General features: G+C 45.7%; 1 protein-coding gene across 10 annotated transcripts in view; it reads right to left on the bottom strand.

Annotated features, from left to right (window-relative positions):
- ARHGEF11 (Rho guanine nucleotide exchange factor 11) overlaps positions 1–13,081 on the bottom strand; it is a 116,744-nt gene extending 103,663 nt beyond the window's left edge. For all 10 annotated transcript variants that reach the window (XM_027529615.1, XM_027529683.1, XM_027529648.1 and 7 more), the window contains exon 1: positions 12,444–13,081. In XM_027529615.1, the coding sequence (XP_027385416.1) occupies positions 12,444–12,475 (32 nt within the window). In that variant the 5' untranslated portion in view covers positions 12,476–13,081. The remainder of the gene's footprint in view (positions 1–12,443) is intronic.
- Positions 13,082–18,572: the final 5,491 nt, after the last annotated feature.

The following is an 18,572-nucleotide window of genomic DNA, read 5'->3' as shown; positions in this document are numbered from 1 at the left end:
CACCTCATGCGAAGAGTTGACTCATTGGAAAAGACTCTGATGCTGGGAGGGATTGGGGGCAGGAGGAGAAGAGGACGACAGAGGATGAGATGGCTGGATGGCATCACTGACTCGCTGGACGTGAGTCTGAGTGAACTCCGGGAGTTGGTGATGGACAGGGAGGCCCGGCGTGCTGCGATTCATGGGGTCGCAATGAGTTGGACACGACTGAGTGACTGAACTGAACTGAACAAGTGGGCTAGTAGTAAAGAATCTGCCTGCCAAGGCAAGAGGCACAAGAGATTCAGGTTCAATCCCTGGGTTGGGAAGATGCCATGGAGAAGGAAATAGCAACTTGCTCCAGTTTTCTTGCCTGAAAATCCCTGACAGAGGAGCCTAGTGGACTACAGTCCATGGGATCACAAAAAAGTCAGACTGAGTACACATGCACACACACGCATGCACGCGCGCGCGCACACACACACACACACACACACACATCTATTCATTTAGTGAAACGTTACTGAGCATCCATTCACTACACAGTCCCAGGTACCACAGCACACAGATAAGATCCTTGAATAGCTTAAAGGTGCCACATTGCTTAGTGAAAGAATGCTGAGTCACTTCTGAAATTTCATTCTTCCCAATGTCACTGAACTTACCTGGCCCCTAAGTGCCATTTTCCCCATCATTAACCAAGCAGGAGGCAGAGGAGGAGGGAAGTTTTCTTCCTCTTGAATAGCGAATGCAAACCTCAGGTCCTACCAGGGAGCCATGGACAAGAAAGCTTACCGGGAAGAGATTAAACATGCAAGAGACTTGGTTCCTGATCAACCAATCTATCTTCCTGGAGGGCACCCTTTATTTGTGTCACGCAAACCCGATGTCTGGCTCCCTCAAAGATGTACACATTTTTTACCGTGAGCTTGGTCAGGGGGACAGGAAAATGGAAAGAGCAGGAGGCTAGGGCTCTGTAAGCACAGATTTTTTTTTTTTTTAATCCCAAATCCATTACTTACTAGTTTACAGACTTAGACAAGTCATTAAAGCCTCTCTGAGCTTATTTCCCCACCTATAATATGGGAATGCAAACACTTGCCTAAACTGTCTCAAAAAGATAACAGACCAAGAACACTTTACAAACTCCATATCATAGGGCAGAAATACAAAGGAGTGCCATCATTATGGCACTCTTATCTTGGCACTAAAACCTCCATCCTTCTCTATCAGTTGTGTTCTCTCCTACTTTAAAAACTGACTTCTTCTCTTGAGCCTGATTTTTCCTTTAATCCTGTCACACACCTCCCCTGCTGCCTCTACCACAGCGGACTCTAGGTGTACACCAAACTCTGACTGGAAAACAACCTAGTCCTACCTGGAAAAAAGGGGCTCAAAGGCCTGTGAATGGAGACCAATGGGCTACATTGGTTCCTCTTCTTTCTGACTAAATTTCATAAAAGAACTGACCAGACTATATCACCCTTTCCTCACCTCCTCTTTCCTCTTAAACTCATTCCAAACTGGCTCCTCCCCCATTCCCAAGGCCATGAAAAGCCTCCTAGTTACTAAATCCAGACACTTCTCTATCCTCCCCACCCTTTGCCCCCTGGGAGCACTTGCTGCCTTTGGCCACTCCCCCGCCCATTTCTGAGATTCCACACTGCCCTAGCTGCTGTTCTCCTGCTGCTCCCCGCCAGTCTCTTCTGTGGGATCCTCTTCCTCTGCCTCTCTTTTGAAGCAGTGCCCCTCAGGGTTCTGTCCAAGGCTCTCCTCTCACTCTACACCCTGTCCCTGGACAACCTCCCACTTCCACTATTCTGTCCAGATACTGATGACCACAGCCCCGCACACGTTCCTGACCTCCAGGCCTGTGTAACCAGCTGCTGGCCTGCTTAACACCTTCCTTGTGATCACCCACAGGCACTTCAAACTCATCATGCCCAAAAGAGACTCCTTCCCTCAATCACACTCTTCCTCTTGAGTTCCCCTTTTCACTGAAGAGTACCACCCAGGGACTCTTCCTTGTGGATCAGTGGTTAAGAACCCGCCTTCCAATGCAGGGGACGCAGGCTCCACCCCTGGTTTCCTTGGTCTCAGAACTAAGATCTCATGTGCCTTGAGGCAACTAAGCCTGCAGGCTACAACTCAAGAGTCCCTGGGCCAAAGATACTGCATGCTGCCACTAAGACCCTACTCAAACTGCAGAAAATGAATGAACAGTACCACCCAGCAGCCCAAGCCAAGAATAAGATTGCCATCTGTGCCTCAACTCTCCTTCACAAAACCAACCACTTGTCTTCATTTTTCTCTGTCTCCACTGTCACTTCCCTGGTAGATGCTACCTCACCTCCTGCCCACATTACTGCAGTGGGCTCCTAATTTGTCTTCCCTCTCTCTATTCTTTCAGTGTGAAGGCCCACATTGCAGTTGGGGTGATCTTGTTATTTTTTAAAAGCATATCTGACCATGTCACTCTCTACTTGTCTTGCAATGGTCCTGCACTGCCCTCAGGATAAAGTCCAAACCCCTAGCAAGGAAGATTACATGGTTCCCAAGCCCTAGCTCCCTGCCTACTCTCCTGTTTCATCTAATTAATTGTTCTAAAGTCTCAGTGCTTCCCTGGTGGCTCAGCAGGAAAGAATCCACCTGTAATGCAGGAGATCTGCGTTCGATCTCTGGGTCAGAAAGATCCCCTGGAGGAGGAAATGACAACCCACTCCAGTATTCTTGCTTGAAGAATCCCATGGGCAGAGGAGCCTGGTGGGCTACAGTCCATGAGTTCGCAAAGAGGCGGACACCAATGAACGACTGAGACCGCCCACCGCCTCTCTTTAGACCACAGATGTTTTCAGCTCCTGCCACTCCAGGCCCTTCCTTGCCTTCTGTCTTCAGTACACGTTGTTCCCTCTGCCTGGACTTTCCCTCACTCAAGCCTGGCTCTCATTTTCAGGCCTCAATTAAAGGCCACTTCCTCCAGCATAGCTTCTTGATGGTCTCCCACGTGCCTCAACTGATATCAGCGAAGAGTTCAGGGTGGTATCATACAACTCCTGCTCCCTTATGCCTCCCCTACAAAACTACAGGCTCCCAGAGAGCAGGGTAAGCAGCTTATGCATGCTGAACCCTAGTGCCTTGAGGGGCACCAGCCAGCGAAGACTTCTTAAATGGACCAATGCCACTATTTGAGGGATAGCACGAGTATTCCTAAACCTCAGACCCTGTTCCTGTGAACACACTGAAGTCCTAGTGGCTTTTTGCCCCCAGCCCTAGGGCTCTGAGGAGAAAAGGGTCTGCGGTTCTAGCCTCATACAAGGTCCCATTCACAAAGCTATTTACTACACTCTCTCCAGCCACCTCCCCCCAGAACAACAGTGGCCTTTCTCTGCAGCAGCAGTCTCTTGGAGGAAAGCTTCTGAGGGTTGTGCTCTGGGAAATGAATGGGGCCAGCCTGGGGCAGGCAGGACAATGGCAGGGCAGGCCAGTGCCGTCAGACCCCTGCAGGGAACAGCAGCTCTGAAATGAGGCAGCCAGTAGGGAAATCCCCTGAGAGCTGGGAGAAGCTGGAGGCCAACAACCTCAAGGCTGCTCTGCCCCTAAAAGAAATACCAAATGCCCAGGATCTCGTGCCCAATAAGAACATGGAATTCTCAGTCTCCACGCCTAGCAGCGATGTTTCGAGTTGAGTGTGTGCTGGTCGCTCAGTCATGTCCAACTCTTCAAGATCCCATGGACTGTAGCCCGCCAGGTTCCTCTGCCCATGGTTCTCCAGGCAAGAATACTGGAATGGGTTGCCATTTCCCTTTTCAGGGGATCTTCCAGACCCAGAAATCCAACCCGAGTCTCCTGTGTCTCCTGCATTGGCAGACTGTTTTTTTTTTTTCTTTTTGGACCACTGAGCCACCTGGGAAGCCATGTTTAGTACTGCTTTCTTGAAATCCCTTGGGTAGGCATGGAGGGAACTGGAAACGTCAAGAATCAACTACAGTTCAAGTCAGGTAACTGCAGGGAGGAATACAACTCATACAAAGAGAACTCTACTGGGCACTAGAAGACAATCTAGAAAAATGAAAAAATGAAGAGACACTGCTTCTGAACCCCAAGAAATAGGATAGGACATAATACCCAACATAAATCATGCAAAGAATGGAAAAGCACCCAATATTTATTTATAATAGTAGATCATGTGCTAGTGATTCTGCTAGAACTTGACAAAGTATTTTATAGCAACATACGAAAGGTATAAGAGGGACTTTCCTGGTGGTACAATGGTTAGGAATCCACTTGCCAAGGCAGGGGGCCCAGGTTCTATCCCTGCTCCGTGAAGATTCCACATGCCATGGGGCAACTAAGCCCAGGCACTGCAACTGCTGAGCCTGTGTAGCCTAGAGCAGGTGCGGTGCAACAGGAGAAGCCTCTGCAAAGAGAAGACTGCTCTGCAACTAGAGAGTAGTCCCTGCTCAGCACAATGAGGGAAAGCCCACGCGCAGCAATGAACACCAAGTGCAGCCAAAACTAATAAATACATAACTTTTTAAAAAGGTAGGAAAAGTTGACTTGCTATATGGATGTGCAAAAGGAATAATATAAATGTACTGTAGAGTTTGATGATATTAACCAGAAAAGGCCTCCTTGAAGAAACTAAGATTAAGGAGAGTTGGGAAGAGAAAGATGCATATAAAGATGTGGAAAGAGTGATGGGGTCTAGGAAACAGGCTGGCCTACCCGAAGCGGGATCGTAGGGGACAGTAACAAGACCTACAATTAGTGAGATGCGGGCTGAATTGAGGAAAGCATGGATCCTAAGCTGGGGAGTTTGGGCTGGAAAGTAAAGACACTGAACAAAAGTTTCCAGCACACACACAAAAAAAGGATCTCCTTGGGACAGAACCTTCCGCATCTGATTTTTAACTGGTACGTCCGGTGTTTGTTCTGTGTGTTCCCAGAGCCATGCCTGTCAGTCCTGTTTAGAATCAGCAGAGGTCTCAGCACCTAAGCACAGGTCTTCCGGTGGCAACAGAGGAGAGTTCAGACCAATCTGGGGTCCCTGCCAAACCAAATGCCTCAACAACACTAACCATATGTTTGGCACAATAGAATTCACCAAACGCTTTTACACAAATCGTCCTGATCTCACAGCTAGTTAGCGGCTGAGTTGGGGCTCACACAAAGCTCTCCCAGCTTCAAGTCCTGTCCTCTCTATAATCATGCTACTAGGGTGGTTTCTGCAGAGATAGCCCCTGAGCCCTGGAGTTCAGTCTGCTGTGAGTGGGGTATGATTAATTAATCAGGATTTCAAATACATGTTAATCTCCTCAAATCATGACCCATTTCCTACAGGAATCTCAAAGAACTCACTCCCTTCTCTCCCTTCCTTTGGAAGAACTCTTAAAACTATTTGGTATAATAGTTTCTACCAAATAATACTATTTGGTAGAAACAGCCTAACCTAAAGGCCTTAGCAAGATAAGTATCATTTGATATGCTGTGTTCAGTGAATTGCTGGGTACCCATGGGAGGTGGAATGACTTTTACTGATGGTCTTACTCTCTTGAGCAATAGCACTACCCTTCTAGTCAGCCAGTCTCCAAAACTTCAGAACCAAATCTGATTTCAGCCTTAACAACCAGACCTTGTTGATTTTCCTTCCAAAATGTCTTTCAAATCCTGCCCTTCTTCTTTGCTCTCACATTATCTTTTGCTGTCTTCTCATTTACATAATATCAGAATTCTTTTTGTAAACATTCTTTTTATCACCATATATTACACAAACCTCACTGGTTCTCATTTCCTACCACATCAGTCTGAATATCTTTATCCTCACACCACCCTCCCACCATACTCGCCCTGACAACCTAATTTCTTTCTGCTCTACGAAGACCAACACTCTTACCATCCTGAGGCTACCTTCATGCTTGATTCTACACCAGAACTTGGCTTTTGCTGTTCCCTTTGTCTGAAACGGCCTCCTCTCTTTCTTTGACTTAAATAATATCTAACTACCCCTCCCCTGGCTGTTCTCATTAGCATCAACTTCTTCCTTGTCTCTAAATGTACCTTTTTGGTATACATCAAGATTCAGCAATGATGTACTATCTTTTTATTGTTTCACATTGCTTCATTAATTACATTTCCCAACAAGAATGTAAGCTCCACATTCTTGCAAATTATCTACCAGAACACTAAGCACTGAGCTGAGCATGGAGCTATTTGATAACTGTCTGCCATCCAACGGACTGACTGCAAGCACCTCTGATCACAGGTCAGCATCTGGAAGGCTGGCAGATTGGTCCTGTTTCCTCCGTGATTTGATGCCAGGCCACGACTGGTGACTACAGATCTCACTGCACCATTTTATGGTAGCTTTAAATACTGGAGGAGAAAGTGCTGAAAATCAAGACTGAATGGAGCCACTTCACTCTGCACACTCGAAGCTCCCTTCTCACACAGCCACATCTTAGTTTGCTATCCTGTAGAAAGAAGAGAATCTTGAAGAAGTCATTAAAGATGACAGAGGGATACAAGGGACTTCAGGGCCTGTGCTGAAATCAGAAGTAAAAGGCAGGAAGATGGGCTTAAATTATAGCAAAGGAGGAAATTCCCTGGTGGTCCAGTGGTTAGGACTTGGCGCTTTTACTGTCAGGACTGGGTTCAACACCTGGTCAGGGAACTAATATCCTGCAAGCCATGCAGCGCAGCCAAAAAAAAACATGTACTGAAGGAAAATTTGGTAATCAAAAGAGTCCTCAACTATTCAACTCACGGAACCACAGGGGATCAGTGAAAATGGGAGCCCCTCAACCTTCTGAACCACCTCAAGAGATAGCCTATTTGGAGTCAAGAGTAAAGAAGAGGATCCCTTAAGACTTAAGACTTCTGTGATTTTCCCCTCAACTCTGTTCATTTGCTCTAGGGCCACACATTCAGGTGCTTTTCCAGGCCTTGAAAATGTCTTCCAAATCCGACTCCAAGTCTGTTGGGGGCCACAGATTTCCTGGCCCCTCCTTACGCTTCTACATCATTGTACTTCTTCCATTTCCCCTCCCACTTCATCAGGCCACTCTGTTCTCTGTTTTGTTTTTTTTCAAACTTTCATTTTTCACTGGTTTTCAGGAAGGCAGATAGGGTTCCTGAAAAAGTCCTGGCTCACTGAAAGAAAGGGCACAGGCATTATGTTTTCAGAGGCTCAAAGAACATAACAGCTAGAAGGAATCAAATCTGAGAGGCTGGCTACCCTAATTTACTCATCTATTTACTCAGATGCTGGTGGGGAGGGTCTTCCCTCAGAACTCCACGTCTCCTTTCACAAGGGATCTAACACAACTTTTCATAAAGTAATGAATACTTTTTTCTCTTGAAACCAGAACCTGCAACTTTCTGCAGTCCTGCTTCCCTCCATGGGGCAAAGAAGTGACCTTGGAGGCCACGAGCAGGTCTCCACTTGAGTCTTTTCCCAAGGACAGTGACTGAGAAAAGAAGAATGCACAGTCCACGGTGAAACGGGTTTCCAAGCCACAGGATAAATCTTGAAATTAAGTTTTAAAAATAATTAACCAATAAAATGGATTTTTAAAAGTAGTGCCACTATGAAGATGTGAAGCAGATATAGATTAAAACCAGTCCTTACGTTTCATGGAACCTCAGCGTTAACAAAGCCCTTTCACATACAGCGGAGGCCCAGATCTTTAAAGCAGTAAGGGACACTATCCAAAAGTTTCCAAACTCTATTCCATGGAGGTTACAAGCTTCCAGAACTCCTTTCTCTTTGTACCAATTTGGGGACTAGCCATGTGACCTTCACAGAATCATTTTTATTTCTGACGAACTCATTGTCATTCAACTTTTCACATTTTTTGGTCTACTCTGCTAAATACAATCAAAGGGACTCCGACAGTACTTTGACTATTAAAAAAAAAAGCTAAATGAATTTGTTTATCAAAGGGTGCTCTTTCAGAAATGTTTCTGAGTATGTGAAGGTAAGCTTAGACTGCTCCTGTTCATAATGGTGATTAATCACCAAATGTTTCATGTGCAAATCCATTGCCATCTCTAATCTCACGCCTGGAGAGCGCCAGGGTACATTTTGGAGAAGACTCAGCATTTCAGGGGACTTATTATTTGGAGCTCTGGATCCCCGTCATTGTTCTGGGAGTGAAGTCACTCAGTCGTGTCTGACTCTTTGCAACCCCATGGACTGTAGCCTACCAGGCTCCTCTGTCCATGGGATTTTCCAGGCAAGAGTACTGGAGTGGGTTGCCATTTCCTTCTCCTGGGGATCTTCCTGACCCAGGGATTGAACCCGGGTCTCCCACATTGCAGGCAGACGCTTTACCGTCTGAGCCACCAGGGAAGATATTGTTCTGGGAGGCCAACATCTAACCTAGGTAGAAACTCAGCTGTACGTCTTGTTTCCAGGGCTCAGCAAGAACCTGAAGTGGGAGCAGGGAGCCCGAGGTGGCAAGGGTTTTCCCCCACCTCCTCCTCAGCCTAGGCCACCAGCTTTTCCTCTCTACAAACATTCCTCAGCCTGAAGCTTCTTTCTCCCTCCTCCACCCCCTTCCCCCTCCTCCATACACCTCACTCCAGATTTTGCCTCCTCTGGGGAAAAAAAAGGCTACATGCTGGGGAAAAGTTACATTTAATCTCAGATCCCTGATAAGGAACAGTTGCTTGGGTCTCGGTTTATTCTGAATTAGGAAAGTCATATGCTTCTAAAACAAGGAAGAGCCAGAGATCATAAAACAAATCCTTTCTATCCCCATCTAAGGAAGCCAAGGTAGCTCAAGCCTCTCCCATTCATCAAAATTCCTGGGAAGGAGATTCAATAACCTTCCCCTTCTCATATTCTACTATCATCACCCAACCCTGACCATTGGAAAAGTATGCCTTCTTTCTAACCTCATGTACTTCTGCAACAAAAAAGCCTGTTCACTCCGGTTAAATTCTTCAAAACAATGGAAAGATCTTTCGGTCACTCTTAATTTGTTTTGGGCCAGTTCAGAAAGTCGTGCCCAAAGCTAAATCAAATCCCTGAGTTTACCAACTAAAATTTCTAGAGCTTTACAGTTTAGAAAGCAATGTGAAATATTACCTGATTTGATTTGCTCCTTTCAACAGCACCATGAGAAAGATGTAATAAATATTATAATCCTCAAATGACAAGCTATGTGAAAATGTTTGTGACTGGAAAGCATTTCATATAAATGAGGAAACCAAAGGAGGCATGTGATTTGCCCAAGGTCACACAGTTACGGGGAATGCCAGGGCTCAAACCAAGAACTCGGCTTAAATCTAGTACTTCTCCATCTGCTCTAGTCCTCACATGAGCTGTCTCTGCACAGAGAAAAGCTGTTTTATGGATGCAAACTCCTAACCCATCTGGCCATCTCAAAAACATTTGCCATGGAGAACTAGGGAAATGGATATACATGGCATAGCAAAACTCATTATCATTCCTATAAAAATAATTCACTATTATTATCTCTGCTTGCAATATCAAACACATTTTTAGAAACTTTTGAGAAGAACACACTAATGGGCAATAAATTGTCCACAGGCAAAAACGGAAAGGGACATGAACAGCTACAATTCAGCCCATCTTTCAGTAACAACTGATTAACACTGCAAGATCAAGATTAGCTGCGAATATTTCATGTTTCTTTGGACCAGGAGTCACTCCCCAAGAGGGGATTAAAGTCTCTCCACAGCCTTCTATTCCTTGAGCCACCATCTCTCTTCATAGACGAGGTCCTCCATCAGGTTGCTTATGTCCTAGAAAATACACATCATCAAGGAAGCCTTCTCTAATTGACCTTACTTTGACTACATTTGAAATTAACACACGAACCTTGAAAAATCTGAAATGGATGAACTTATACGTGCCGACATATTCATTCATTCCAATATTCATTCATGTCAAGTATTTGGTGAGCATTCATCCAATGGAAGGCACTTAGTCAGGCACGCAGGGATATACCTGAGCAAAGAAAACCCAATTCTTGCCTTTACAGAGTTTATAGGAGAGTGTTGCTTTTATATCTCTCATACCTTTCCTAGTTTCTCAAGTTAGACTGCATGCTCTCTGTAAGCAAGAACCGCACACTTAAATTTTCTCAAACACTGTTGGAGCGCAGTACCTTACACTAGGCTCCCTACACAGCAAATCGAAAAACTAAAAGAGAGTCCCTGCCTCAACAGTCTGAAATCCTCCCACTCAATCTCTCTAGTACAGTATAAAATTGTGTAACACTGTGAAATATTTAAAATCCACAGGGGTATCGAACCTGAGATGTCAAGATCCAACAGAACGAACCTACTGCTAAAAGGGTAAAGATCCAGTGCAGCTGGAAATACCTTGAAGGGGACTCAAGCCCCAGAACTGACCCGCTGATGAGGAAGAGAATTGGGGTGGGAGTGGAAGTGAAGAATGCTCTCAACCTGCAAAGCTGCACTATCCCAAGTGCAAGGGGGTGCCAAAAAGCACCGTACTCTACTGCCAGAGAGAATAAAACTGCCCCACTCCCATTTCACAGGACTAGTAGACAAATCTCTTGGGCTGGCCAAAAAGTTCTTTTGGGTTTATAAGACTATAAGGAAAAACTGGAATGACCTTTTTGGCCAACCCAATACTTAGGGTGGGATAACAGTAAGAGCCTCCGGTTTAGAAGGCTTGCATCTGAGTCTAGCTTCTGCCAAGAGGCAGGGAAGATGGCACTGGGCTAGCCAGGTATCCTCTCTGAGCCTCAATCACCCCTTCTGTAAAATGGAAAGGAAAACCTCTGTCTTGTCTGCCTCACGGAAATACTGGGAGGTTCAAATAGATACATTTCTATGAAAGCACTCAGAAAAACCATGCTATACACACCCTGAGAAGACTGTGAGGGTGTCCAAACTCCCAGAGGAGCATCTCACTCCAGCCCAGGAAACTTCATTAACTCTTTCACCCTCAACACCTGGGTTTCTACCTTCTCACAACCCTGAATTCAGAGGAACAGTTCATCCCCAACCTCAAAGAGGCAAGTGTGTTAATTCTTAAATTCCAAGAGGGTAAAAGAGAAGGGCAGTCATGTAACCATTTCAACTCCCTGCCTTGACAAGAGTCAAACTAAATAGAAGCCACAAAAAGGGGAAGAGATGGAGGTTTAAGCAGTCACGTACACTATCTGTCCTTGTGGCTGTCTGCCTTCTCTCCACTGCCAAGTCAGGTCCCCGTCTAGGGACTGCTGAACTAATCTAAACGGGGCTCAGAGGCAATACAGAGATTAGTGTTTGGGAGAGAGAGAGATTATATGCATTTCAGGCCACATTCCACTGCCAAAAAGAAATTATCAGCATGGATAATCAAAGGTTAACTGGACAGGGAGAAAACAACTCATTGCTCCTTTGCAAATATTCTTCCCTATCTCTCCAGTAATTCCCACCCCACCCCCAGGCCCAGTCCTTTCATCTGCTCGCTCAGTCCTCCAACCACCCATCCATCCAGTTAGGATGCGTGCAGCACCCACAAAACTATCCTCTCTCTAGGTTCTCTAAGGGTTGAAGAGAAGGGGAGGAAAGGAAAAGGCAGATACCTTTCGAAGTTGTAAAATGTAGTGTACTGATGAGGAGGCTGGGCAAACTCTGGGGGTGGGGAGGCGGGTAGGGGGTATGGGACATCCTGTGCTCAGACTCTAAGGGCCAGTGCCTCTGCATATCAGGCCTAAGAGCCCAAAACAAATCCTTCCGGCTCTAGGCAGAGGGAAGGCCCATTTTGCAGAGTCAAGCTTATTAAAAACGGCTTGGCAGATTATACCTAGAGCATTAGCTGGTTGGCCGATTTCAATTTAAACCCCAAGCTTGGAGAAGAAGAAATTCTAGGGTTGACCTATGCCATTCTGCAGGCCATTATCAGCCACTGGTAAAATCCAGACCTGTATGGGTGCAAAGTATGTTTCTGTCCCATCATTCAGGCCAAGAACATCCTCCTCATTCTAGAAATGGGATCCACCCCATCACCAAGCCCCACCATTCCACAACAACCAGCCGGTGGAGGCCCACGCCCCTGCCAGAGCCCTTCCCCCGCAGCTCCAACACCTAAAGCCAGTCCCAGTCACCCTAGGGGTCTCACGTGACCAGGCTTGTGCCCGCCTCCCACCCCTAAGCTGGCAAGTTAGGGACTCAAATTCAGCCTCTGGCCTGGCAAAAGTCAAAGGCGGCTAGAAAGCGTTTCCCCCTCTTTCCCCACTCCTTGCGTCACTGTCTACTGCTTGCACTTAAAAAACACTGATTAAGGAGATTACGTTTTGAACATGGACACATACACAGAGGGAACGTAAACACACATGTCCAGACAATCCCCAGGGACCCCACCAATACCCACAGCCCACCCAGACCCTTATTTTGCAATCTTTTATCAAAATGCAACACCTTCTTTCCCAGTCTTTTCTTAAATAAGTGTTGAAAAACCACATTATTAGCAAACTTACCTGTCTATACTCTGGGGTAACCTTACACTCATGGTTTCTCGGTGTCTCCACGGTTTCAGAATCCTGTAGTTGTGATGTCTTGATCAGGACTGAATCGCTCACAATTTTTAAAGAGGTGAGAGGAGGGCCTCCCAACTTGAAGACAATCCTTTTTCCTCCAGCTCTCAGGACCCGGGTGACTGAAGCTCCATTCTACTTCTACCAGTTAACATGGTCTCCTTTCTTAGCCCCCCTTTCCCCTCCCCCCTCTTTAAAAAAAAAAAAAAAAACGAAAGAAAAAGAGAAAAACTATGACCTTCTTAGAAACCAAAAACCCAACCACAAATCTCTTCAAGGTTAGCGCTGTGGGCTTAAAAAAAAAATCACAGAAAGAATGTGCCTTCAAAATATCAATCTTAACTGCAAAATATAGATTAAAAACATCCTTTTAATCCAGTTTTCCCAGCTGTCCTTACGTTGGCGAGAGCCTCAAGCTCCAAAGGGGAAAAAAATAATTCTCTGGTCTCCAATGCTTAAAACGACAACAACAGATATACTGAGGGACCAAAAAAAAAAAGATGAAAAAATCCAAACTGACACCTGGAAAAAAATCTTCCAGCTGATTTGCACAGTAAAAAAATAAATAAAACCATACAATAGTATGTACACAACAGCACTCCTTACAAGTCCAGTGCAACCCTGGGAAATCGAAATTATAAATTTCCTTGGAAAAAAAAAGCTTTTAGATGAAAAGGTTCTGAAATTTTTAAATGAGCCAATCGCACCAAAAAAAAAAAAAAAAAAAAAAACACCTGAATGCAATGCTTTTTACCTTTAAAATGGTAGCAATACCACAAACCAGAGAAAAATCTCTGAAAATATTCTCTTCTTTTTTTCCTTTAAACTTGCAGGTTTCTCCACCTACCCCAGCCTGATTCCCAGCCTAGGTTCGGCCTTTTTCTCAAAGACAATTTCCTGAGTTAGTTCTGTTTTGCTCCTCCACATCCAGGCTCCGAAATTTTCTCTTGCCTCAGCCTCCATGAAACGGAGCTTTCGCTTCTTCCCGTTTCCCCTGCTCTCCCTCTCGCCTGGCCAGGAAAACTGCCCCTTATTATTAATAGTTTGGATTATTATTGTGGATTTGAGTTCGGGGTGGGATATTCCTCCACACCAGCCTCCTGGACAATCCGATCGCCTGGCTTCTCTCGCTCGGCCTCTCTTCTTCCTCCCTTTCTGCCCCTCGCCTAACCTCGCAGACAAGAGCCCACCGCGCCTGGCGCAGGACCGCCGGCGGCCTCCGGCTCCCGGCTCCGCTTGCCCGCTCGCCCCACGCCCGACCGCCGCACTCCGGCCTCGGCAGCCGCGAGACTCCGCGCTCGGGCGCAGGCAGGAAAGGCGGCGGCGGCAGGCCGGCACCGGCGGGCGTCCGGCTCCCGGCGTCGCGGCCGCGCTCGCCTCCTTCCGGGCCCCTTCCCCCCGCGGCTCGCCGCTCGCTCGGGCGCAGGCCCCGCCGGCCGCCCCCTCCCCGAGCTGCCCTCTCTCCCCCTTCCCCGCGAGCCTTTCTCCTTCCCTCGCTCCGGCGGGGGCGGGGCCGCAGCCTGCCCCTCCTCCCGGCGATCCCCGCCGGCCTTTCCCCCCGACTCACGCCGCGGCAGGGGGCGGGGGTGGGAAGCCGACAGCCCTTCCCTTCTGTGGGTGCTGCGGCCGCGGCTCCAGCCCCGCCGGCCTCTCTCCCGGTCTCCCTGCGCGCCCTGCCCCGCCGCGACCCCTCGCCGCTGGTCCTCGGCCGGTTCCCTCCGCGGCCCCACAGTCGCCGGCCCTGCCCTTCGGTGCGGCCTAACCGATCCCGGGCTTAGCCGGATCCCCGGCTTTTCCCGGCCTGGCTCGCCGGCGACCCCGGCCCGGACCCCGAGAATCAGAGCGCGCAGTCCCCGCCGTCGTCACCACTGCGGCCACCTACTCGCTGCTTTCCCTTGGGTGCTTTTCCCCTTTTTACTGCCCTGAGTTCTCAAGACCTGACCTTTGTTTTTTACCTCCCTTGCCACCCTGCTGCGGTGCCCGGCGCTCCTAGACCCCCTCCTCACGTGGACCAGTTTCTGCGTGCACGGTCGTCACCTCTGCTCCCCCCTCCCGGACCCCCGCCACTGCTCACTTTACCTCCACCTCATTTCTCATTTTTCAAACATTTGTCGCGGCCTCCTGCCTGGATGCCAGGAGCTCTCTTAACAGTTTTTTCCCCGTTTCGATGGCCCTCCTCATTTCTTAGACCCTCTGAAGAGACCCTTCTGGTCTTGCCGCCCCGATTGTTTGAGCATCTTTCTACCAGTCTGGGTAGTGTTTGTGAACTAGATGGAAAATCCTTTCAAAGACAGTTCTATTTTCACAACCTCCTCTCATAGAATCACAGTTTCTAAATCTTTCCAAGTAACATGACATTAGTCAGAAGGTCCCAAGCGTTATGATTAAAAATAATTAAAACCAAAAGGAAAAAAAGGGGGGGGGAACCAAAAGGAAGCTTTTGAAGTGAACTTTGTCTTTGCGCTTGGGTGATTGCTATTGTAAAATACCCTGCGGGCGGTGGTGTGTTTGCTTGTGGTCTCTCCCTTCCACACCCCCTTGATCTGGGGTGAAATACATGTATATGTGTATTTACCCATACACATCCATAAAGAGGAAGCTGAGTAACCTCAGCACTCATCACTGTTAGAAGTGATGAGTTTGCAAATAACAAGAGGAAAAAGGAACTAATAACCTGAATTATACCAGATACAAGTTAGTTTATAAAAGAAAGACTTGCACCCCATCTCTACCAACCCATAAGCCAGAACCCCCAAAGACAGGTGTTCCGCCGGAAATCAGGCAACACAGTTCAAATTGCTACTGACCTTGTTTATTCCCTTCCTATACTACCTGCAAAAACAATGGTCCCAACATTGTACACTTCCTCTGTAGTGATAGATCAGTAGTCACCAAACATTTTTCTTACCCTGCTTCTTTAATCTATGTAATATTTTTAAGCAATTATTTACATGTATTTTATTGTTGTTGTTTAGATCCTAAGTTGTGTCCAACTCTTTTGCAACCCATGGAATGTAGACCGCCAGGCTCCTCTGTCCATAGAATTTCCCAGGCAAGAAACTGGAATGAGTAGCCATTTCCTTCTCCAGGGGTTCTTCCCAACGCAGCGATTGAACCCACATTTCCTGATTGGCAGGCAGATTCTTTACCTCTGAGCCACCAGGAAGCCCACATATATTTTATTACATACCTTATAAATCTTGCTCTGGAGTAGAAATATTGAAAGATTATTTAAAATAAAGATGAAGTACATTTTAAAATCATATTTTTTAGTGAATGTTAATGACTGGAATGAATCATGACTGGAAAAGATACTTGTCAAAGAGGTAGACTCAAGCAGAAGTCCATTCTTGATTGCATTTATTAAATTATGATACTCATCTTCCAGTCCCATTCACCACGATGCAAAGACTTTTGATTGAAATTCAACTAGTAAATTTACAGCTTAAGTCAATCAGTCCTTCTTGGATGATGGGAAGGTTTTACATTTTATATTTTAGCAAATGGGTTCAAACCCCCTTGAACGTATCATTTAGATTTTTTTAAACAAATTTAAAATTTTGTTTCTTAGTTTTCAAGTGTGCAGACAAAAATTTTAGTGATGAAACACACTCTTTTTGATAATTAAAAAAATAACAGGGACTTTCTTGGCAGTCCAGTGGTTAAGACTTCCAGCTTCCAATGCAGGGGATGTGGGTTTGATCCCTGGTTGGAGAACTAGGATCCCACATACCACATGGGGTGGCCAAAAATAAATTAAAAAACAGCAGTTTTGGAACCATTTCAGTCGGATTTTTGAAATACTTTATAAGCATGAGTTTCTTTAGAAAAGCAGTAACATTCTCACTAATTAATAGACTCTCTTCACATTGAAGGGGCAGATTAAGTGGATTTTTGCTGGGGTTTTTTTTTGTTTGTTTGTTTTTGAAAATACATGCTTGATAGTATACTCTTGCCAGCCATTTCTGATAGGACTGTGTAAGATGCTCTGTCAGATAGAACTTGGTAAAATGAAAATGTGTATCCCTGCTTTGTTTGGTGTCTCTTTTTAGGCCTCTCTCAGGAGATAACCAATGAATCTCACAGAACAAGAATTTTCATGGTCATTTTCCCTGTGTTTACTAAAAGTTGTAACATTTGTAGCGTTTAAGAGGCTTATTTTTATCCAGTGAATGGCATAGGTTATAAAGAAACTAAATGCCTGAACTGTGTGTGGCATTATGGCTGGTTCCTGGAAACATCCCACATACTGCACATGACAGATGACTTCGGAAGTGGTGATCCTGTGAGAGTGCTAGGTCAGTCTGTATATTAAAGAGAAATAATATCTTTAATTAATGTATTATTAATAATTATTAATATAAAGCTTACATAAGTTATTTTTGCTGTAGTTAAATGGTACTGTGAATGCACTGAAGTATTTTCCTCTTGTAGAGCAATGCATCTCAGACTGGGGGGCTGTGGGGAGACTCCCCACAAGGATAGAACTCCCTGAAGTTAGCTGGCCATTAAGTGAACTGCTAAATCTCAGTTCAGGGGAGGGGAAAAAAACAAAAAATTAGATTGTACCCAAGACAAACCAGGTTGCAGGAGTCTGGAAGCAGTTGTTGGTGAATGAAAAGAGCACTAGACTAGGACTCCAAAGAACTGAGTTTGTTCTGGGCTGTATCCCTTTCTAGCTTTGTAACCTGATGTTTGCAGGTTGTATGGATTAAATAAAGTCAAGCCTGGGCTCTGTCAACCAAGGGTTCCCAACCTCTAGGCTCTAATACCTGAAGATCTGAGGTGGAGCTGATGTAATAATAATAGAAATAAAGTGCATAATAAATATAATGCTCTTGAATGATCTGGAAACCATCCCCCTTCTACCCCCAGTCTATGGGAAACTTGTCTTCCGTGAAACCAGCCCCTGGTACCAGAAAGGTTGGGGAACGCTGCTATAAACTAGAGCTCGCTGGGCAGGAAAACATGAATAAACTTTTAAAAATATTATCTTAATAATTATTTTACCTTTTCCCCAAGAACTCTGTTAATAAATGCACTGTCTCTGCCCAACATGGTGTGGGATATGTTGGGCATTCCTGTTTTGTTCATTAGTTGTTATGTTAAATTTATTTACACCTCAGGAAACCATGGCAGAGAGGGGTTTTAGGTGATTTGCATGAAATTCCATTAGTCTGATTGTTTAGGCTTGAGTTTATACCTCTTTATTTTTAGGTGTGAGAAGCAAAGAGAAAAAAACCGCATTTTTTTTTTTCAGACAGATTCTAGAAACAGTATTTAATTGAATAGCTGAGGGTAAGCTGTGGTGGAGAAACTTGAATGGTTCACAGTGTGAGTTGTAGAGAAGCAACTTTTTCTTGCACAGACATCTCCAGCCCAAACCAAGTGTATCATCTTAGAAAGATGGACTCAGAAAGACAGATTTCAATTATTCTCCTTCTGAGATGCTCTTAGGAGACAGGCCTAGCAAATGGTGCTACGGTTTATCGGTGATCTTTTATCCCTCTTCACCCTTTATCAGTTGGAAAGATGATGTGCACAGGTTCGCTTAATTAAGTTGTTTAATCCTAAGGGTGAGAAAATTTTGTGATTTATTTTTAGCTGATTCAGATTTCTCTAGCATATTGCTGGATAGACAGAATAACCAACATTAAACTGTTACAGACATCATTTCATTTTCACTCAGAACATCCTGATCATTTAACCCGTTGTTGCTGCTGTTGCTGAGTCGCTTCAGTCGTGTCCGACTCTGTGCGACCCCATAGACCGCAGCCCACCAGGCTCCCCTGTCCCTGGGATTCTCCAGGCAAGAACACTGGAGTGGGTTGCCATTTCCTTCTCCAGTGCATGAAAGTGAAAAGTGAAAGTGAAGTCGCTCAGTCGTGTCCAACTCTTAGCCACCCCATGGACTGCAGCCTACCAGGCTCCTCCGTCCATGGGATTTTCCAGGCAAGAGTACTGGAGTCGGTTGCCATTGCCTTCTCCGTTTAACCTGTTGAGTTCCCAATAAAATTTTAATGGGAAAAAATAATAACACCCAAAACATACATAGTGCTTACTGGGTAAATA

The sequence above is a fragment of the Bos indicus x Bos taurus genome, chromosome 3, assembly GCF_003369695.1.
Source record: "Bos indicus x Bos taurus breed Angus x Brahman F1 hybrid chromosome 3, Bos_hybrid_MaternalHap_v2.0, whole genome shotgun sequence".
Classification (NCBI taxonomy): Eukaryota; Metazoa; Chordata; class Mammalia; order Artiodactyla; family Bovidae; genus Bos; species Bos indicus x Bos taurus.
This window is presented reverse-complemented; position numbering and strand designations above follow the sequence as displayed.